This window comes from Trichoderma harzianum (genome assembly GCF_003025095.1).
Source record: "Trichoderma harzianum CBS 226.95 unplaced genomic scaffold M431scaffold_25, whole genome shotgun sequence".
Classification (NCBI taxonomy): domain Eukaryota; kingdom Fungi; phylum Ascomycota; class Sordariomycetes; order Hypocreales; family Hypocreaceae; genus Trichoderma; species Trichoderma harzianum.
The window spans coordinates 79,407-100,026 of record NW_020209273.1 but is presented as its reverse complement, the minus strand read 5'-3'; the positions used below and the strand labels follow the sequence as shown (position 1 = coordinate 100,026).

Below are 20,620 nucleotides of genomic sequence, written 5' to 3'. Positions count from 1 at the left end.
ATATGTGCACAATGGACGAGCCAGATAATGAACTGTTGAACAGATATGGATACAGATGAATGTCTGGTTGGAAGTTCCCTAGAGTTTCTTGCGGTATATTCTCATCTTTGTTGGCCCTGTAACTACAGTCGCAAGCCATTCAATAATTTCACGAGTTTCAGCAACTCTGAGCAGCTTATATCCACGACGCTCATACCATCGCACAACGCGGTGATTTTCTTCGTGTTCCCACCCATCTGGCACCAAAATCTCGAGCTGCATTTCCTCTGCGCCCAACCTTTTCGCCCAATCCTCCGCGAATTCCATAAGTTGTTGACCAATTCTAGTACCACGGTGTTCAAGGTGACATGTCAGTAGGCCGAGGCCAGCCATACCGGGCCCAACTAGCTCTATGCTCACACAACCAATTACATCCTCAGCGATCTCTTTATCTGGATCAGAAGATGGCTTCCACGCAATCGCTATTTGGCCGCTAAGGATCTTTTGGCTTAATTCCGAGGCAGAGGTGCGAATGTGCTTCTTTGTGTCTACCAAGCCATCGTAGTTGGAATGATAGGAACGGTTAATGAAGCTAGTCATGTACTCTAAGAGCGCTGAATTGTTCGCCAAAGAGGGCGATGCCACGATGATTTTCGCCTTTGGTAAGATCTGAGACTTAATTGGTGACTGGATAGCACCAGTAAGTGATTGAACGGCCTCAATGGAGGGCATAATGACGGAAAATTCAGAAAGAGTCACGGCGAATCTGTAGTTCGAGCACAATGCAATCGCAGAGGAAGAAGGCAAGTCGTATGAATGAAAGGACAGCTTTCGCAAGTAATCACATTAATCCGCAGTGGTGAGTCACTTTTTGAAGCAGTGAGACGGCATCCTGTGGGGAATCAAGGTGCAGATAGGCTATATATGCTAGTAATCTTCTTTCTAAGAAGGATATGGAGTAGTGAGACTAATGATCTGTCATGGTTTGCTTACTTGCGGAGGAGAATCGGAGTCTTTGCTAGTGGTCTGGGTCTGTGGATATAGACTGAATCGCCTCGATCACTAGCACATACGACCATAGGTAGAGGAAAATTCGGGGTCCCGTCTGCTCCCCCATAGACAAGCCTCTAACCGGCAGATTAGTAGTTGAGTGGGTGACCATCAGCGAAGACCGGCTGTTGTATGTTTTTCTTTTTTTGTTTCTGTTGAACTTGGCTCACGAGATGATGTGTTGTAGCTGTCTTGATGCAGTGGTTGTTGCGACAGGGGAGCACATATAAGACCCTCGCTGTTGGAGCATGCGGGGTTATTTTTGCTCTGTAAAGGCAGGCTAATAAACGTTAGCCGGCTTCGCTTTTACATCTCCACTGTAGTGGCCTATAGTTTTACTGCTAATATCTTACGTCCGTTTACAGAGCATCTACGGATGGTTCTTTATGCTTGCTACACGATCAATTATAATGATATTGTGCGCTTTGAAGTACGTCTCATTGGTGCTTACTTGGACTTTGATACGAGGGGCTTCGTGGAATAGAGGGGATTGTATGATCTCATGGTTATTATGAATTGAGTTACAGCAGCTTGACGCTAGAGAACATAAACTCGGGGTCCCGTCAAGCTCTATTCTCGAGTTTGATATCTTCCATTTTTTGCATTCTACTATAAGACTCCAAATTTGGAGTCACATGGATGACTCTGTGGTTAGTGGTCAACCAACCCCGGCGCTGAGACGCTCTCCATCGAACGTTTAGTCCTCTGCCCATAATTAAAACGGAGCGGACGCTGCCACCGTTTTCATATATACCTACCCATAAACGCGGTGCACACATTCTCAGGAGTTCCAACGTTAGTGATGTTCTCATAACCCACGCTTTTAGAGTATATCGTAGGATTACAGGTATCCCATGAGTAGTCCTTTTAGGGTGGCTTACGGTCTTCCCGTCACTCCTGCCCTGATGGCTCTTCGGGAGAGACGGTTTTCCGTGGTACATCTCCGATGTACTTTTCCTTGAGTCAGGCTGTAACAGTTAGTTATTAATCTTTAGTAGGTATGAATTATAACGAGCTTTTAAAGGATAGATATAATTTTAAATCTATATTGCAAAGATTCTTGTTTTTGTTGAATAAGTGTTTTACGTACTTTGGTTGTTTATTAGAAGATCTAAAAGATTGGATTCGGCGGATTCTGTTTTCTTTATTCGATAGATCGTCTTGGCTACGGCAGCGACCTGTGCTTGCGCTTTGGCAGCAGCAGGCCAAACCCTGGCGCGGAGTTTTAAAGCGCCCAAGTTCAAGCGAATGCTTTCTCGCGACGCAGAATCACGAGCATCTGGCGACAGCAGTGCCCAGTGGCTGAGGTGAACAATAGACGACAGTGTGAGGGCACATGTAAAGAAATGTGTGTGCGAGAGCAGTGACTTTTGTGTAATCATGGCACTGATGGCGGTGGCCGATGAAACGGTCTCTGTCGTGTAATAATCGACGTAGTCGTTGCCTAAGGTGGTTTGAACCGGCGCGCAGGTATCGATTGCCTGGGCTGATTTGATATCGAATCGACAATATGGCTGGTATAGGAGTATGAGGATGGCATATGTTATCATATATGCCTGAAACATCATCTCGTCCGGCTCACTGTCTTGCTGTAACATGTGGCGTTTGAAGTGAGGTAGATGCAACCTCCAACTCGTAAGAAGCAATTCCAGTTCTTTGACATTAGGGTCTTCAGGGTTACATATAGGTGGTAATCGCAAGAATTTACCGAGATTTTGACCACATATGATTAGTTGAGCAAAAGACGAGAATTGGTGTTCGTCTTCGTGGAAGTTTCTATCCTGGAGATCCGGGAGAGACAGCGGCTTTGGAATTTCCTAGCGCTAGCAGTTAGAATGACTACAATCAATTTGGAGACCAGCTGAGTAGAACGAATAATGAGGGTAACCATTTGTTTCACCCACCCCCGAGAGATATTGATGTTCCTCACAAGGAAGCAACACATCAGCCGAGACGTCGAATAGTGCAAAGCTGGATTCGCGATGTATGCCTGCAATCATGCCATCCATAATGTAGAGGTACCACCATGTTCGTCGCCAAGACTCTTCAAGGACAGGAGAGTCTCGCCCGTGAAGGGCCGCGAAGTTGCGTTTGTTTAAACCAATTTCTAGTGCAAGCAGCTCCGCATCACTCAATATTCTGAGGCTTTCGCGCCGCTGGCAACTGCCGTCTAGAGCCACCAATAGCAGCATCATGGCCTGAACAAGAAAACCATTACGCGGCGCCTGGTCATCATATATAGAGGAATGTGCGGCGTTGTACAAATCGGTTTGGACCGTGGCGTTGATGTACAGAGAGCCCACCCACCTCATAGCCGCAACCAGGATATGCAAGCTCTTCGCATCGTCAATTTGAGAGAGATGGCAGCGTGGAAGGACAAACGGGTTGGATGCAAATGCATGGTAATAAAATGAAGTCAAAGGTCGGTCCGAATCATTCATAATTGTCAACTGCGGCGACGAAGTCTGGTTGTAAAGCGTACTCGTAGCGTATGCGGATAGCCTTTTCAGCCGGGAACCGGCCGACAATGAATGTGATTCGGCTCTGTTATCAGAGGCTTGATTGTGGTTTGGTGCATTGCCGCGAGCTGCATCCACTGAAGGTCCTGGCGACGGAGGCTGATACTGCAGCCGTGATGTGCCTACCAGTGGCAACCTTTCCTTGCCTTTAATCGTGGCTCGTCGAAGACGGTTGTATCCTCGCTGCGATGGAATGAAAACGCATTCTACTTGAGAAGTGATGCATCGAGCACACGGATTCGATCCACTACATTTCAGGTGTTTGCGTCGCTATATTTTATTTTTATGGTTTAGTACATGTATAGAGCTGCTCGAGCAGAGCGGATTTGCCATAAAAAGAAGCATAGGGATCTCGCTGAAGCACCTACACATGCCAGACAGGTCTTTACAGGCAGCAACCTGGAAGCATCTTTCTGTGTCTCCGTGTATGGGGTGACAGGTACTTGATTGTCTTCGATGTTATCTGCTGGTGTAATGTCGGGGTCAATCGATTGGTCGACGACTGGAGACGTGGCCCAAGAGAATGTTGGGCTTAGATGCGACACTTCTGGGTAATCATCTAGGATAGAGAGAAAGTTTTCCATTCCGCAAGCTCGCCTGACAAGTTTGATATTTTTCTTCGTCTTCTTTTTACGTTTCAATTTCACTCTTGAAAACCAAAGAATCACCCCCCCCCAACTTCTTTTTCTTTGTTGCCCGTGGCGAACAGTGGCAAGGAGAGGACGGAGACTATTGATTTGAGGAGGAATATGCTCGTTTACATCGTTTACAGTTTGGTTGTAGATGTCTCGATTTCCAAGCTGCTCCAATGTGATAAGAGTAGGGAACGGGAGAGCCACGGCACTGATCGAGAATATTCCACTTGCTAAGAGCCTAGGACAAGGAGAACCTTGGTGGCGAAAGTCCGACGACTGGGTCGCTGACCTTGGTGGCGAAAGTCCGACGACTGGGTCGCCGACCTTGGAACTGCTAGAATTCAACACACGCGCCATGGTCGGCGACTAGCGGTACAGCTGGAATCCACCAGCGATAGCGTGTCGATGTCGCCGAGCCAAAAAGGATTGCCGACGAGCCTTCAAGTTCCCATAGTGTCGCCGACATCGTAGTTGGACTCTCTTTTTATAAAACAAAATTTCATTTTTAAATAAGTGCTGTATTACACGTGTAATGTCCGCGGTTGATTGTCCGATGTGCATCACAAACTGTAATAAGCTCTCCCAGTGTGACTGTAGCCTTTGATTACCTGCAACATAATATAAATACATGTAGCAAATCCTCTCTGTGTACCGGATACGCCATAACGCTTGCTAGGACACATTCTGAGATCTCATCGTCACACCACGCATTTTTTCAGCTGCCCTCCGCCCCTTTTTTTGTTCGAATCATCATCTTTTACGCGAGCCATTATGCATCCCAATGATGGCCAAAACAATGGGGCCGCAGATCTGGAAATGAACCGCATTCAAAGTGCTGTGTTAGCCAATGACATTGTCTCTTCGTTAGCATGGCACAACCTCAGCGTCGTTGTCAAAGACCACCAGACAGGCCGTCAGTTGTCCATCTTAGATAAGGTGTGCGGAATAATCAAGGCCGGAGAGGTGCTTGCTATCATGGGACCCAGTGGCTCCGGAAAGACGACTCTACTCAACGCTCTAGCGCATCGGGTGGCTGCTGCTGGAGCCACAACTCATGGGGACATTTTGGTGAATGGTTCCAAGGCGTCCCTGCAAACTATTCGAGACTTGTCTAGTTACGTAGAGCAAGAAGATGCTCTGATTGGTAGCTTGACGGTTCGGGAAACAATGATGTTCGCGGCTCGCCTCTCACTTCCAGCGTGCGTCAACACCTCATGTGCTTGCACACTCGTGCGAGCCGACTGCCAGCGCTTGTATTTTGTCCTCGGTCGACGCTAACATACATCTGCAGAACCGTGACTAAACGAGAAGCATTTCAGCGCGTTGACGATCTGATCGCGAGCTTTGGTTTGCAATCCCAGGCACACACAATTGTTGGCACGACTATGAAGAAGGGTCTGAGTGGAGGCCAAAAGAAACGGCTAGGAGTCGCAAGTCGCTTGGTAACAAATCCCAAGATTCTCTTTCTCGACGAGCCAACGAGTGGGTTGGACTCCGCTCTTAGTCTTGAGGTTTGCACTTATATTAAGGATATTGGCCGCAGGCACAATGTAAGTCATTTTCAATAACCCTAGTTCACGTAAATTTCGCAATCGTTGCCAATCAAGCTCTGATTTTGTCTTTTAGCTAGTAATTGTGGCATCGATTCACCAGCCGTCGTCGGCAACATTTTTGCAATTCGATTCCCTCTGCCTTCTATCTGGAGGACGTACCTGTTACTTTGGTCCGATCTCTGCCGCAACTGCATACTTTACCAGCATCGGACACTCAATCCCTGCGGAGACAAACCCGGCCGAGTACTTCCTAGACTTGATTAATACAGACCTGGATAAAGACGGAGAGATTCGCCGTCGAACTCATCACATCTGTCAGTCTTGGGCTGCATCTGAGAATCAGAAGAGCCTTGAACTCGTCGTACAGAAATCTCAAGAAGCCGCTTCAAAAGACATATTGCATTACTCTGTCGAACGGTCCAGTCCATGGAATGTTCCGATTGTGCTGCTTCATAGGTCATGGATAAAGTCATACCGCGATATTATGGCATACGGTATCCGTATCGTCATGTATCTTGGTCTTGCTATCCTTATGGGCACCGTTTTTCTCCAATTTAACGAAGAGCAAAAATATGTGCAGCCTTATATTAACGCTATCTTTTTCGGTAGCGCTTTTATGTCCTTTATGGCCGTTGCTTATGTGCCAGCTTTTCTGGAAGACTTTAATACCTTTAAGCAGGAGCGAGCCAACGGCTTAGTTGGGCCTTTGGCATTTTTAATGTCTAACTTTATTATTGGCCTCCCATTTCTTTTTATTATTACAATCATCTTTTCGGTTGTTGTATATTGGCTTATTGGATTCCGCTCTGATGCATCGACTTTTTTTATGTGGGTTTTATGGCTCTTCCTGGATCTGGTGGCTGCAGAGTCTCTTGTTGTTCTTGTTTCCTCTGTCTTTAATATCTTTGTTGTTGCTCTGGCTATTACCGCCTTTGCCAACGGTCTTTGGATGTGTGTTGATGGATTTTTGGTGCCGATGAATATTCTAAACCCTTTTTGGAAGTACGTCTTTCATTATATTGACTACCAGGCCTATGTTTTCCAAGGAATGATGGTCAATGAGTTCCAATATAGGCAATACGACTGCGCCGAGCCTTCGCCGGGCCAGTACCAGTGCGCATATTCGAGCGATCTGAACTCCGAGGGAAAATTCCGAGGCATCGATGTTCTCCAGCTGTTTAGCATTAGTACCGGACTTCAAGGAACTTGGATTGGTATTATAATCGGCATAATTGCTGGCTACCGAATCCTAGCTTATTTAGCTTTATTACTACGTAAGTAAAAGGTATATTATATTGTTCAACGGCGCTCCTAGCACAGCAGCGTCGTCATCACAGCCGCTTCCTTTCCTGCCAACTCAACCAACGAAGGGCAGAGTCTGTTCCTCAAGCTCGCAACGTGCGCAACGATGCTCAAGTAGCAATCGTGACACAGCTGTACTTCGTTGTGTCGCAGCAAATCTAGGTGCTTTGGTGATGACCACTGTTTTGTGATGTTCGAAATCAGTAGTTCGACTAGGACGAAGCCATCCTACTCCTCATATCCATTCCATAACCCGGGAACTAGGTATCGGCGATGTAAACAAGCAAGTGCCACTGGAGCTGTCAATTTCCGGGCGCCGCGGCCCATTCCGGAGAGCTTATTGACTAGCTAAAGAGGCAAATGTTCACGTCTATGACATCATTCAGCACTATCTGCGAGACGGCGTAATCATACACCGCTCAATCGATCTGCTAGGTCTGATCGCTGATCGTGATATCCGATGGTGTCAGCATGAGATTTCCGCCGCAGGTTGAAGCAGGCTTCATAGGAAGTAAGACATAAGCACACTGCAATGGATTGAAGCTTATGCCAATTAACCGCTGTCTACATATATGTCAGTGCCCAGTAAAGAGCAACGCTACACTGAGAAAGAGTATTCTCATATCTTATAATGATAGATGCCATAAGTCATTTAACCTTCAATTACTAAAGACAGTAGTTATACAGCATCGTGGTCCGCGTTTGCCGATGCGCCGTATAATGAATCATTACTTCAAGACAAATAGATAGTCAGCTTCATGTGGCACACGCCCGTTGACGATTACATTAGGCTTTGGAATACTCGACAAGGTGTCTATTTTAAGAATTAACCCCAAACCGGGTCACTAAATAATATCGCGATCTTCATAGAACTCTAACGCCATCCGAGGCTCATCTGACACAGATTCAGACAAACAAATCTTGTGTCTATGTATATATAAGATATAAGACCTACGTATTCGTCCCATCTTAATCTGCTTTACCACGCGGTGGGAAATCGCTTACTATATGTAAATATGCGAACCATTACTGCTTTGGTCGGCACAGCTCTTGCTGCCTGCGCAGCAGGTGCCTCGCCTCCTGTCAGCCATCATGAAGCCCCCAAGCTGCCAGCATTTGTCCTTGAATATGGTGAGCCCAGCAGTCTGCATGCTCTTCTTTTCCTGCGCAAGCTACAATCCCTTTGTTCATAAACTCTTCACAAAACTAACTTCTCATAGCTCCAATTGTCGCACTCGATGAAGGCGAAGTCCTATTCCCCGCCGACATTGGCAAGCAGTTACTCAACACGATTCCTAAAGTCAACTTCACCAAAGTAAAGGGAGAACCACACTCGCTGACACTCAACAACTTGAACGAACTCAACAAGCTTGGAAATACTTCAGTCTTTCTCACCGCCAAAGACGATATTACAGATATCGCACGGGAGCCGTCTTGGGTACACGGAGTCAAACCGAATAGTCGAGGCGAAACAGTAGGCGCTGTCTCTTGTGCCATCGTTCTTCGCACGCATCCAGACAACTCCTCAATAGTGGATGCTTTTTACTTCTACTTTTATGCTTTTAACAATGGTGGGCACGCTGCCGGAATTCCTGAAGACTTCCACGTTGGTGACTGGGAGCATTCCATGGTCACATTCCATAATGGTATCCCGACTGAGATATTCTTGTCCCAGCATAGCGACAGCGGTGAGGCTTTCTCATATGGAGCGCTGCAGAAGATTGGGAAGAGAGCGCTCATATTTGCGGCGTTCGGCGGCCACGCGAACTATGCTACAAAGGGATCTCATAATATCCCGTTTACTCTTCCACCGCTGCCTACGTTGAACCTGAGTTCAGTGTCAATACCAGGCATTCCTTCCAGTGTCCTCGAGCATTTAAACCTATCCGCAATTCTAGAGGCCGTGATTCCAGCCAACTTCTTACAGGACAAAACTTCTATGGGTACATTATGGGACCCAGTTGCTAATGCCTTCGCCTACAACTACACCTTTGACTTCAATCCCCACCGTTCTGCGGAAGAAAACAACAAGTTCACTCCGCTGGCAACGAAGAGCCAACCGAACCCCCCGACCAGCTGGCTGACTTACTTTGGGCAGTGGGGAGACGAGCAATATCCGTTAACAGACGTTCGACAATTTGCCATTCTCAATATTCCTGCATTGGCGTACATCATGAGTGGGCCAAATGGACCTGTTTTCAAACATATTGTGAGATCAACAGTATATCCACCAGCTATGGTCAATTGCACCATCAAAACTTCATTGAAAGAAGCCAATTAGCGTGAAGGGATCGGTTTAATCCCAATCCTAACTGGCCACAATCAGTCTACAACTTATTAAGGGAGATGTATGGAACCACATGTATTTATAGTAGGTAACAAATTATTTACCCCTGTACTCTTTCAATATTGCATCCTAAAAAAGAAGAGAGTAAGGCTAAAGAGTGTCATACTTAACATCACCTACACGACAACAACATATCATTTTCCAACCTGGCTAAGAAGTCAAGATTTTGTCTCGCCCAAATAAAATTTAGGCAAAAAAATTAACCATTTGTGATCACTATATTCAGCTCACTCCCCAACCGCGTAGTGCATCCTTCGAAAATCCTGCATATACCCCACCATCTGGCTGTGCAAGCAGAATGAGGATTGTCTTCCCGCTCAACACACACGTGAACCCCGCGCTTCTTTATGCGCTATTATTATATGAACCTGGAATAATGAATCCGCAAAAGAGAATAAACATTCGATCAACTGCCGGTGCATCTAACATCTATAAAGATGTTACTCCACTTAGTTTCCAGGACGAGGAAATACGCATGCTCCATCTTGAATGCGGCTCAGGCTCTTCCTTGCTTCAATGCACACTCCATAGGGTCTCTCTCCAGTCTGTCCCTACCCCGAGTTACGAAGCACTCAGTTATACGTGGGGGGATGAGAATAACAGAAGAGAAATCGTCGTAAACGGGTATATCGTGGATGTTACCTTCAATCTCTATTCTGCCCTTTGCCGGCTTCGGCTGGAGGATGAAGCCCGTGTGTTGTGGATTGATGCTCTTTGCATCAACCAAACTGACCTAGATGAGCGCTCTCAGCAGGTACAGCTAATGAGAAACATCTATACCACATGCGACCAAACCGTTATATGGATTGGCGAGCCGCCAGAAGATATGTTACCTACTTGGGAAATGCATTGGACCGGAGATGAGCGTGACGACGAGTCGATAGACTGGTTTTGGAAGGAGTTTTATTCCGACTCCGATCGCTCAAACATGGATGAGAATGATTCGACTTCAATCGACCAGATTTTTCATGCATTCGCCAATCTCAGGCTATTGTCCAGTGGTCATCTCTCGGACCAACCGCTCTTCATAGACATGACAGGAGAGGAATTTTCCTATTACACGACATATTCGGATTATTGTCGTCTGGTAACTGATGCTCTTGCACCTTTCTATGACAGTCCTTGGTGGACTAGAATTTGGGTTAGTCCTCAGTATTGACGCGTTTTTGTTTCCTATCTGTTGGCTAGTACTGACTCATATGATACACTGTAGACTGTTCAAGAGATTATCCTTCCTCCCAAGGCCAAATTCGTCTTCGGACCTATATCAGTCGACATGTCGTGCCTACTCGAGGCATTCGCTGCCCTTGCTTGCCACATGTTCGAGCCCTGTTGTTCCGAATTGTTTTCTCGCTGTAACGTCAGAGTCAGGAAATGCTTCCGACAGCTGGGGAGTGTTCTTACCAATATCAAGAATATGAGAGCTAGCCATGGCGATGGTACTAACGTTGAACTTTGGGAAACCTTGACCACGTTTCGCGCCCGGCATGCCACAGATAACCGGGATAAAGTCCATGGTGTTTTAGGACTTGTTAACACATGGTCGGGGCAACCCATTGTCCCTAATTACAGAGCCGCAACCGAAACCATCTATTGTCAGGCAGCCATTTCTACTGCCATTGGGACCCAATCTCTCTTTCCCCTACATTTCCCACTTCAAAAGCATGCCTGTCCCAATCTTCCTTCATGGTGTGTAGACTGGACTGCAGCTAGTGCGCTCGCTGATCAGCTCAACGTCTATCAATGGAGCCAGCAGCCGTTCAAAGTTTTTCCAACCCATGGCTCGGATCACTTCCAAATAGTTCCTCGCTTAGATAACCGCATCCTGGAAGTCTGCGGGCGTCGGGGCGATAGAGTTGCATCAGTGGGCAAAATATGTCAGGGAAACGAGCCCAATGAGAAACGTAAGGCATATTGTGACTGGTTTCTCCTTACGGGACTTCACCGCGATCCATCGAGGATGTATCGTTCCGGGTGCTCTTACTTTGAAGCGTTCTGGAAATGCCTCTGCTGGGACATGACACTCCATATGTCAGAAACTGCAGGAATAGCGATATCTGCAAGATCTAAAGGCGCAGAGAGCTATGAAGCTTTCGTGGGCTATTGCCATAGCTCTCTGAAATCCATATTTCATCCGGAAGGCCTCTCTCAGGCAGACCGAGAGGCTGTGCTACAGCTCGACAAGAGATTTCAAACGACAGCGGACACGAAATGGGGTCAGTACTCGCAGTCTGATTATCTGGTCGAACAGTGGATCAATGGCTTGACTCTAAATACAACCTTTTTTGTGACGGATTCGGGGTATTTGGGCCTCGGCCCCCCCGAGACTCAAATTGGAGATGAGGTATGGTGCCTATTTGGTGGCCAAATGCCGTTCATTCTCAGACCAGTGGCAACAACACAGGAGGTAATCTTGGGACAAGGAAAAAAGCAACTTCACCAAGTCTTTGGAACTTGCTATGTGCATGGGATTATGGATGGTGAAATCGCAAACGATGATAGTATCCCAGCTGAGATATTATATTTGGCCTGAAAGAAGATAATTGCTAGCTGGTTTACGACTTACGAGCATGTCACGTCTCATAATTGGGTAACCCACATCTATACCGCAATGGGCTACTGTTTTTAGTTGCTTGACCTGTATGAGTTCCTAGGGCGTCTTTTGCAACAGCTGCCATCAACCGAAGATTCGTGCATCAAGGAGAATATGAAGAATTGCCTACAATCTCCATTTCTTATTACCTGATTTGCTTCTGATCCAAATAATTTCGAGAAAATTTTTTTTGGGTAAGTAGGCCTTTTCAATTACTGGGGCCAACAGCCGGAATTGCCTGGTGAGCGACGGCGAATTGTGAGATTCAATCCACTTAATCACAAGCCCATAAGCCACTTTCTTCCGGGAGAACTCCCACGCTTAACACTCGAGACCTAAACACCTGATCGTCATTCACCAATTACAATGCGAAGTATATCGAAAAAGATAACTAATTGAGTTTCTAGTCCAACACGGATCATTTCTTCTCCTGCGTGGGTACATAGCTAATTGAATGCTCCACGTATTGAGTACTAGCATCTCCTTGTAAGCTGTAGCTTCGCACACAAAGATAGATTACGCGCACATAAATGTGGTTCCTCTTAGTTTGTATTACGCTCCTATTTTCTGTCCCCCACTTGCTCAGGAAGAGGTTGTGCTTGGAGACTATTTCATAGCCTTCAGTACGCATAGCTCATTTCCACTAGCGTAATCTAATGTTTCACTACAGATCGGTGTCCCGACACAAGAAATCTGCAACGTTGATCTTCTAATGTCAACTGAGGTATACATATTGAATTGTCTGAACGACTAGTCAAGATGGTCAACACGGGAAAGCCTAGCATGGCTTGCGCCACGTGTAAATTGCGCAGAACTAGAGTATTTATTCATCCTAAGATGTTGGCTATGCCAATGAAAGCTTTGTTGCGCATCTGTACATTCTAACTTGGAAAGTAGTGTGACCAACAGCGGCCTGCGTGCTCTCAGTGCCGCAAATCTGGATGGGTTTGCCCAGGCTTCCCGTCCAAAGCGGACGTCATCTTTCGGCACCACACGCCCGCCTCCCAGCAAGCAATCATTGGTCGCCGTGGCCAGCCAACAGGCAGAGTTATTGACTTATCGCCCGCAGTTACGGATAGGGCCACAGCCTTCTTCCTCCACCAATACGTATTTGATACCAAGACTAGCTCCGGCACTGTCCCTCCAGCGGTTCATGAGCATCTGCCAGTCCTCCTTCAACGGGAAGCGCCCACCGGAGCGCTTAGTATCATCATTTCGGCGGTGGGCCTCGCTGCTTTGGCGAATGCTGGAACTTCAACACCGTGGAAACACGAGGCGTATCGTCTATACGGCAAGGCCCTCCAACGATTACAGACTGACCTCCAGGATTCAGCCGGCATGAAGTCGGATAGCACATTGGCGGCTGTAATGCTGATGGGCACCTTTGAGGTAAAAAACTTCTTCTGTCATGGATAACAAACAGGACTGACTCTCCGACTAGATGATCGCAAATGGTGACCCGACTTCTATGGAGTCTTTCCGCTACCATATCTTCGCCGGAGCTCGATGTGTTGAGATCCGGGGACCAAACCAATTCCGTAATGCAGTATCTGCCATACTGTTTATTCAATTACGTCGCCTCATTGTACGGACTTTGTTCAATTCTTGGGTGGTTAATTAAGTGCTAATCGGTAACAGATTATGACTTGTCACCAACTACAGGAGCCATTGCCCTATGCTCTCAAGACGTGGTCTCGATGGGCTCATCCTAGTCAAACGAGGGATGAGGCTTCTTTAAGTATCTTCGCTGAACTGAACGAGCACCTCGCAGCTGTCCGGGCCGAGATTAAACGAAAGGGTATTCGCAATCCTGCAGCTGTGGCCGCGATGCTAGATCCAGTCGATCGCCAGCTTGCAGAGTGGGAAACGAGGCTTCCAGACTCGTGGAGATTTAAATCCTACCGAAACCTTGACTCAAAGGTCGATTCTTTCGAGAGTCACAAACTACAGTATGACGAATACCCGGGTCTCTGGGTTGCTTCCACTTGGAATAATTATCGGATGATCCGCATTCTGATTTACGAATCAAAGATGAACGCGATGATTAGACACAGCTCAGACAAAGACAGAAACGATCTCCAGCATTCAGCCAAAATACTCACAGAAATGACAAATGGCATTTGCTATAGTGTTGCATACATTTTAGGTGACCGGCCCAATGGACTCTCTTCGAATAGAGTCCACCAAGTTGAACAGTCCGATATACTACCAAAACCGGGCGGATACTTGTTGCTATGGCCACTATTCCTAGCCGGATCTCTAAGTACTACTCCTAGGAACCAGAGAGGCTGGATTGCGTGTGTTTTGAGAGATATAGGTTTGCGCATGGGTATGCAACTAGCTGTATCGATGGCGATGAAGTTAGAGCAGACGGCCATCTCGTTTTCAGATCGTGAGATGTGGCTTATTGGAGAATTCTTCCCTGTTTGACCGACGGGCTAGTATTTATATTAGTATTTATTTAATTTTAATTGAGATATGGTACCAAAACCCTTTTGCGAAAGCCCAAACGCCGGGGCAGTGCAATGTCCATATAGTCCTTGTTACGGTTACCCACATGGCAAGGATCAAGATATTTGCAATTGCGTGGATCGCAAAGCCTACGATATTGGGAGTACTCAGACGATAGACTTGAGCAGCAAATTACTTGTTCTTACGACGGGTACCTAGACTCCATTGTATTCTGACTGTGAGACTTGCACTACTTGGATATCCATCGGCCTGACACTTCCGATATTATACACACACTAGAATGCAGCACCGGCGCTGACATGTAGATCATGCTATACCCTACTCGGCTAGCCTTGCGAGTTGACCAATCAGAGACTCTACAGCCCTCCTCAAATGCCTATATTGGGGTGCTCTTTGTTGAGTGCCAACCATGTGGTGAAGTGAAAGTTGTGGTCATTTTCAGCATAGTCTTTTGCTGATGGCTGAAGCCCAATCGCGGCTCAAATTCCTCCTGAGCTTATAAATTTATATCAATGTAGATGCTCATCTTCTTCAATATTTAAATGCCTGGTTGTCCCCCTCAGTCTGTCTAAACACTCACTCTACATGCACTGAATACTCATCTTTTCTTGGCCCATTTTCTGACAAGATGAAGTCCATATCTCTCGCACTCGCCATATTTCTGGCTACAGTGCCAAGCTATGCTTCTGAGTGCCCAACAGAGCCGTCGCAATCGACCCCAGTGGTGACGACCAAAGACGGAACTTTGCTAGGTGGAAAGTGTAGCACGACAGATGTGAACTTCTTCTTGTCTATTCCGTACGCAAATCCTCCAACAAGGTTCCATGCTCCTGCGCCCTATACAGGAGTGTACCATGATCGAAACGCGACGACGCCCGCCCCAGCCTGTCCACAGTTTGGCACGACCTTTATCGAGACGGGCAAACAGTCCGAGGATTGGTACGAGTTGCCACGATCTGTTCTGTATATGTAGCCCTTTCCCTTTGCTGACAATACTCATAGCCTCTTCCTTGACATCTTTGTCCCGGCTCACAAGCCCCATAAGTCCAAGCTGCCCGTCAAAATCTGGATTTATGGTGGCAGTAATGAAGCAGGTGGCATTTCAAATGCGATGTATACAGGTTGCTACGCCGCTGAGAATGTAATTCAAGTCAATATCAACTATCGCCAGGGGCCTCTGGGGTTTTTGGCAGTCCAAAAAGCTGGAATAAATGGCAATTTTGGCATTCAAGATCAGCTGCTGGCATTGAAGTGGATTAAGGCAAACATTGAATCCTTTGGCGGCGACCCTGTAAGATTTTCTCAATCCCATTTGCATTTTTTCTTCCAGTCACTAATGATATGCTTCCGATGGACTCTAGGATAAAATGGTGCTCTTCGGACAATCAGCTGGCTCCTTCGACACTTTCACTATCGCGACCCTGAATGATGCGCCTGATCTCATTAGTGCTGCCATTATGCAGTCGGGAGGTGGTAGCGACTTCGCTTCAATCGCCGAGGCTCAGCCCTGGAACGAGCTGTTCGTCACTACTCTAGGCTGCAAGGCATCAGATGTAAGTGGTTTGATGTTACCATTGCACACTTCTAATGATCTTTGTTCAATCTGAATCTGACCATGCTTTAGTTCTCCTGCATCGACTCTAAGAGTGTGGCCGAAATGCAGCAAGCCGTTCTGGCGATGCCTGCCGGGGTAGGACCATCAATCGGCAGCCCTATAGCTCACATCGGCCGTGGATTCAGCTGGGGACCTCTTGTAGATGGCAAAGTAATCCCAAAGGCGCCTGCATCAGCCGGCGTCAAGGTTCCGTCTATCTTCGGCTCGACCGCTACAGAGGGCATGCTCTTCGTCTTGGCCACCTACGCGAAGAACTTGACAACCCAAACTCAGGCCACTTATGACGACTTCTTGAGTTATCAGTTTGGCCCCTTCGCATCGCGCGTCAATTCAACCTACCCGCTCTCTAAATTTCCGCGAACGGCCACCGCCCCCAACTCCGCTGATGCTGCCATAAGTGCCGTTTATACCGACTACGCTTACAAGTGTACAGCATATAGAGGCCTTCAGAAGGGAATTGCCAACAAAGTCCCTGTTTTCACATATTTCTTTGACCGCACACCTTCCTGTACCTGGCTGACATCTGTTCCAAATACCCCCTTTGTCCACAGCTTTCTCGGTGCTACCCACACCGCTGAGCTTCCTTTTGTCTTTGGCGTGCTGGATGGACTGCCTGCCCCGGGAGGGAACTGCACCTCGACCTCAGCCGAGTTACAGCTAAGTAAAGAGATCATCTCTTCGTGGGACAGTATGGCTGCCACAGGCACTCCTGGCTGCGATTGGCCGCGCTACTTAGATCAGGGTAAGGACAAAGGTCTGGGAATGATGTATCTCGCGAATGAGACGGTTGTTGGCGAAGTGGACTACAGTATTTGCCCGTTCTGGGATGAGATAAGGGACGAACTGTTAGCTTTGCAGGCTCAGGGAAAAGTTAACCAGTCCTAAGCGAGAGAAGTTTAGAGGCGGTATAAGCGTGTATAAGTTTCATTCTAGATCCCGACATTATTTATATTAGATAGTAAACATTAATCTTTTAATATTTTACACAAAATTGGATTCATAAAGCTAGTACATACGATAGATACCAAATCAAGGCGTACAGACGGCGGCAAAAGGTGGCAGGGTTAATGCAGTCTTTTCTGGAAACCTTTGCGACACGGATTCAATTACCAACATTGATACTAAAGAAAAAATGAGATTTTGATAGGAACGTTCCCCTCATCATCGCCATCTTCACCACTATCTTGATCTCCATCATCATGATCTTCTTCTTCATCGCCTTCGTCATCACCATCATCTTCTTCATCGTCATCGCCATCATCTTCATCATAGTCATATTCACTAAAGTCATATTCATCCGATGAACTAGGGAATAAAAGTTCATCGTCAATCGCTTCCCAATCTATATCTCCTTGAGGGGTTAATGGGAAGTCTTTTTGATCGGGTATTATGCCGCTCATCAGCTTTCGACGAAGGCTACGAGCAGTGGGGACATCATCGTCGGATAGATCCCTCTTTCTATAGATCATTCAAGCATTAGAAGGAAGCCTATCATACAGCGGGAATCTGCATAACACAACAAAACACTGACCTCTTTCCTTGTCTATGCGGTACCTCCTCTTCTTCGTTTTCCCTTTCCGAGACAGACACATCACTTTCAGGACCGACAGTATCATGGGAAGGCGACGTGCATGGGTCGTGAGCAGATACGCCCATACAATGACTTAAAATTCTCACCAACAGCTCTTCCCTCGTTCGACGATCCATAGGAGCCCCAAAGTAATCGTCGCCAAACCATAGGGCCTCATCACGTGTCTCTTCATCGTCAGAGTCTTGTATTTGATCAGTGGAGTCCTGCGTCTCCTCGCTGAGATTGCCAGTGTCGTCGTCCAATTGCGAATCTTGTGCTGCATCCTCGTCCCAGCCATGGGAAATGCCAATTAAGAGCCGTAGAAAATCTAGATAGCAGCCGGTCTGGCATAGCTCGGATACTCTATCACGAGCATTTTTACATAAATAAGTCTCATCCTCGTCTATGGCCCGCATTGCAGCCGTAAACATTTTGGATGCCAGTTCCTGTCGCCTTTTATTCTCTGCTTCAAACCTGCGCTCAAATCCTTCTTTCTGGCCTTTCGCGAGTTTCGCTATATGCAGTGCGTTTTCGAAGTAAACATCTGGCCCGAATATTGGAATTTGTATAGTGTTGAATCGCTGCCAATAATCTCCCCAAAGCAGGTCGCGCATCTGCGGTTCGACGTTGTCTGACCAAGCGCGAAGCTGGCTTGAATTGAAGGGTCCCTTTGGCTTTTCGAATGGAGGCATTGTGTGGTCAATCGGCTCGGTGGCGTTTGCGTGGTCAGTAGTTGCTGAAGCAGTGAATTGCGACCGTGAGATTTGAATAACATTGAAGATGAAGCGGTGAACACGAGTGGTTTCGATGGGCTTACCACAGCACCTAGTACATGCAGATGCATGCAGTTTGCCTTCCAATAGGAAGCTTCACAGTATAGAGCACCCCACAAGGTCAACGTAATGCAATCCAAAAGATTTAATATTTCAAAACAAAAAAAATCTCTGTCTTAGGGAAACGGGGACTGCATGTAAATCTTCAGAGATCCAAAGTACTTCTTTAGCCGGGCACAGCCTGTGATTTCCCCACAGAAAGTACGCTCATCTTTTAGGCAATAACACGCTTAACAGTCTCGGCAACACTGGAAGCCGTCAGTCCCAGAAGATCATTTGACAATGTCTCGTCCCTAGCATAGTTCGATTTGAGACCAGGTGTATTGCTATAGCTAGTTGCCCGAACCAGAGTGAAAGCGCCGTTGAGGTCACCAGCGGTTAGCTTCTGGAAAGCCTCGTTTACTTGCTCTTTGGTGGTAGTGTTGTTGACGGTCCATTTGGCGTCAGTAGCCTCTTCCAGAGCAGCGAGGATCTCATTTTGAGTGGTTTCAACAGAAGAAACGAAGAGATACTTGTTAGAAGTTTCCTCTGGATTCTTGAGCACTGATGCAATGGCAATGCCAAGATCCTTTTCGTTTGTAAGAGTAAAACGTTTATCACCACCATCCCAAACAGTAGCGGTCTTGTTAGCAAGATCGTACCCAAGAAATCCATTTCTCAGACCCTGTAAAGATGGTCATTTAATATTTTGTTCCATCTAGTAATGCTATAAATATCTCGATCATGACTTACCCAATCGAACAAGAGAGAGGTGGCAACCCCTGTCCAAGAAAAGCCGGCAGATTGTTTTGTCTTGAGGTACTCTATCATTTCAGATTTCTGACCGAAGAGGGGCAGCAGTTGAAGAACGGCAGAATCTTGACTACTGGAGGAAAATTCCGAAGGCAGGAAACGCTTGACTCCAGCACCGATAGCGGCATCAACAAGCTTCTTCTGTTCGCCAAAGCCAGTGGCACCAAGGGCTGAAATGACGACATCTTGGTCCTTGAAAGCGGACTGCAGATCGCCTTCGGAGAAATCCGACTTGTAAACAGAGATATCGGGTGGGAAGGTAGCAGAACTATCCCTGCGAGAGAGGACGGTAATGGTGAATCCGCCGGCTGCGATCAAGCCCTCGAGGATAATTTTGCCAATACTCCCACTTGCCTAATTAATACTGAGTAAGTGATAAATATGAAGGGCGGCGCAGGGATTTGTGGTCACTTACACCAACGATAGCGACATTCTTGTAAGTCATTTTGCAAGATAACTTATGTCAATAATGGAGATGAGAATGATTGGCTCTATGTGAGGAGCTACTGCCGGATATCTGGCCGAAATAGTGATGCTTTTAGAGCTGAATACTGAAAATCCTTGTTCGCCTTTGAGAAGACATAATGATCAAGGAGAATCTTCTTGGTATTTATATCGGTAAATGGTCTCGAAAAGACCCGCCGATGCAGCAAAGTCACCATATCACTAGAAGGATAATGAGCGGAGAGTATGTCCGTATACACGGGGTGGATTACACCTGAATGCAAGAGCTTCGTGGGTCAACTATCAGTCATTCGGTTCAAGTACAGACCAATCGTCTACGAGAAAGGCATATTAGACAGCAGTTACGATATCCACGATGTTGCCGCCCGTACAGGAACTCAGATCTGTTCCAGGTACGAGATCCCCCAATGAACCATGAACCCCTGCCAAATCCAATCAATTGGGAAGCTTTCATTGGTCAGATCTCCACTGAATCCTTCACGATCGAATGGCGTTTCTGCTTAGAAATGCGGACACAGGTCCGTCAAGTCCGCTCTCACCAATAGGAGCATCCTCCGTACCTCCACTAGAACCTCTGCGTCATTTGGCGTTCCACTGGCCTCGAGCTGATGTTCCATCTCTATCAGTTTCATTGAGTTCAATTCTTTGTTACAATTTTTGTCAGCATTGAAATGGAACTCAGTACAGACAGGATTCACAATAGGGCCACTGTTGTCACGGTTCTTCACCTGCGCTAACTGAATCGCTTAGCAGCAACGGCTACACCAACAGTTACTCAATCCGACGGTACAAATAAGTGACGGGACTCATGTCTCGCAGAGTAATTGCGTCGGGACGTTCATGTCTTGAATGCCGTCGCCGAAAGATCAAGTGCGATAGGTCTTTGCCATGCGCC

The 20,620-nt window shown here is 46.8% G+C and overlaps 10 protein-coding genes across 10 annotated transcripts; 5 read left to right on the top strand and 5 right to left on the bottom strand.

The window, feature by feature from the left end:
* Positions 1-78: 78 nt before the first annotated feature.
* On the bottom strand, positions 79-579 carry M431DRAFT_100145 (hypothetical protein; the record flags this gene model as incomplete). Its single annotated transcript, XM_024911171.1, has 1 exon — positions 79-579. One exon carries the CDS (start codon positions 577-579, stop codon positions 79-81), a length of 501 nt encoding a protein of 166 aa, XP_024768082.1.
* A 418-nt stretch (positions 580-997) lies between these two features.
* M431DRAFT_546779 (hypothetical protein) lies at positions 998-1,177 on the bottom strand (the record flags this gene model as incomplete). Its single annotated transcript, XM_024921229.1, has 1 exon — positions 998-1,177. A coding segment is annotated over one exon (180 nt), but the record flags the coding sequence as incomplete, so codon positions are not given.
* Positions 1,178-1,920: 743 nt separating this feature from the next.
* On the bottom strand, positions 1,921-4,267 carry M431DRAFT_21281 (hypothetical protein; the record flags this gene model as incomplete). The annotated part of the gene is made up of 4 exons (XM_024913471.1): positions 3,917-4,267; positions 2,934-3,818; positions 2,199-2,846; positions 1,921-1,986 (listed from the first exon to the last, which is right to left on the bottom strand). Exons 1-4 carry the CDS (start codon positions 4,130-4,132, stop codon positions 1,921-1,923), a joined length of 1,815 nt encoding a protein of 604 aa, XP_024768080.1. The 5' UTR covers positions 4,133-4,267.
* Positions 4,268-4,954: 687 nt separating this feature from the next.
* On the top strand, positions 4,955-7,018 carry M431DRAFT_10855 (hypothetical protein; the record flags this gene model as incomplete). The annotated part of the gene is made up of 3 exons (XM_024911683.1): positions 4,955-5,382; positions 5,475-5,733; positions 5,810-7,018. The coding sequence occupies 3 exons, from the start codon at positions 4,955-4,957 to the stop codon at positions 7,016-7,018; spliced, it is 1,896 nt and encodes a 631-aa protein (XP_024768079.1).
* A 1,239-nt stretch (positions 7,019-8,257) lies between these two features.
* On the top strand, positions 8,258-9,319 carry M431DRAFT_100038 (hypothetical protein; the record flags this gene model as incomplete). The annotated part of the gene is made up of 2 exons (XM_024911155.1): positions 8,258-8,835; positions 8,902-9,319. Coding segments are annotated over 2 exons (996 nt in total), but the record flags the coding sequence as incomplete, so codon positions are not given.
* A 404-nt stretch (positions 9,320-9,723) lies between these two features.
* On the top strand, positions 9,724-12,105 carry M431DRAFT_128125 (hypothetical protein). The gene is made up of 2 exons (XM_024912361.1): positions 9,724-10,526; positions 10,599-12,105. Exons 1-2 carry the CDS (start codon positions 9,762-9,764, stop codon positions 11,916-11,918), a joined length of 2,085 nt encoding a protein of 694 aa, XP_024768077.1. The 5' UTR covers positions 9,724-9,761; the 3' UTR covers positions 11,919-12,105.
* A 632-nt stretch (positions 12,106-12,737) lies between these two features.
* Positions 12,738-14,408, top strand: M431DRAFT_501112 (hypothetical protein; the record flags this gene model as incomplete). The annotated part of the gene is made up of 4 exons (XM_024917985.1): positions 12,738-12,797; positions 12,876-13,367; positions 13,420-13,563; positions 13,617-14,408. 4 exons carry the CDS (start codon positions 12,738-12,740, stop codon positions 14,406-14,408), a joined length of 1,488 nt encoding a protein of 495 aa, XP_024768076.1.
* Positions 14,409-15,078: 670 nt separating this feature from the next.
* Positions 15,079-16,950, top strand: M431DRAFT_487644 (hypothetical protein; the record flags this gene model as incomplete). Its single annotated transcript, XM_024916495.1, has 4 exons — positions 15,079-15,389; positions 15,453-15,741; positions 15,812-16,003; positions 16,075-16,950. The coding sequence occupies 4 exons, from the start codon at positions 15,079-15,081 to the stop codon at positions 16,948-16,950; spliced, it is 1,668 nt and encodes a 555-aa protein (XP_024768075.1).
* Positions 16,951-17,186: 236 nt separating this feature from the next.
* Positions 17,187-18,327, bottom strand: M431DRAFT_487643 (hypothetical protein; the record flags this gene model as incomplete). The annotated part of the gene is made up of 2 exons (XM_024916494.1): positions 17,187-17,523; positions 17,597-18,327. 2 exons carry the CDS (start codon positions 18,325-18,327, stop codon positions 17,187-17,189), a joined length of 1,068 nt encoding a protein of 355 aa, XP_024768074.1.
* Positions 18,328-18,682: 355 nt separating this feature from the next.
* Positions 18,683-19,705, bottom strand: M431DRAFT_100033 (hypothetical protein; the record flags this gene model as incomplete). The annotated part of the gene is made up of 3 exons (XM_024911154.1): positions 18,683-19,132; positions 19,201-19,614; positions 19,676-19,705. The coding sequence occupies 3 exons, from the start codon at positions 19,703-19,705 to the stop codon at positions 18,683-18,685; spliced, it is 894 nt and encodes a 297-aa protein (XP_024768073.1).
* Between the last annotated feature and the right edge of the window lie 915 nt (positions 19,706-20,620).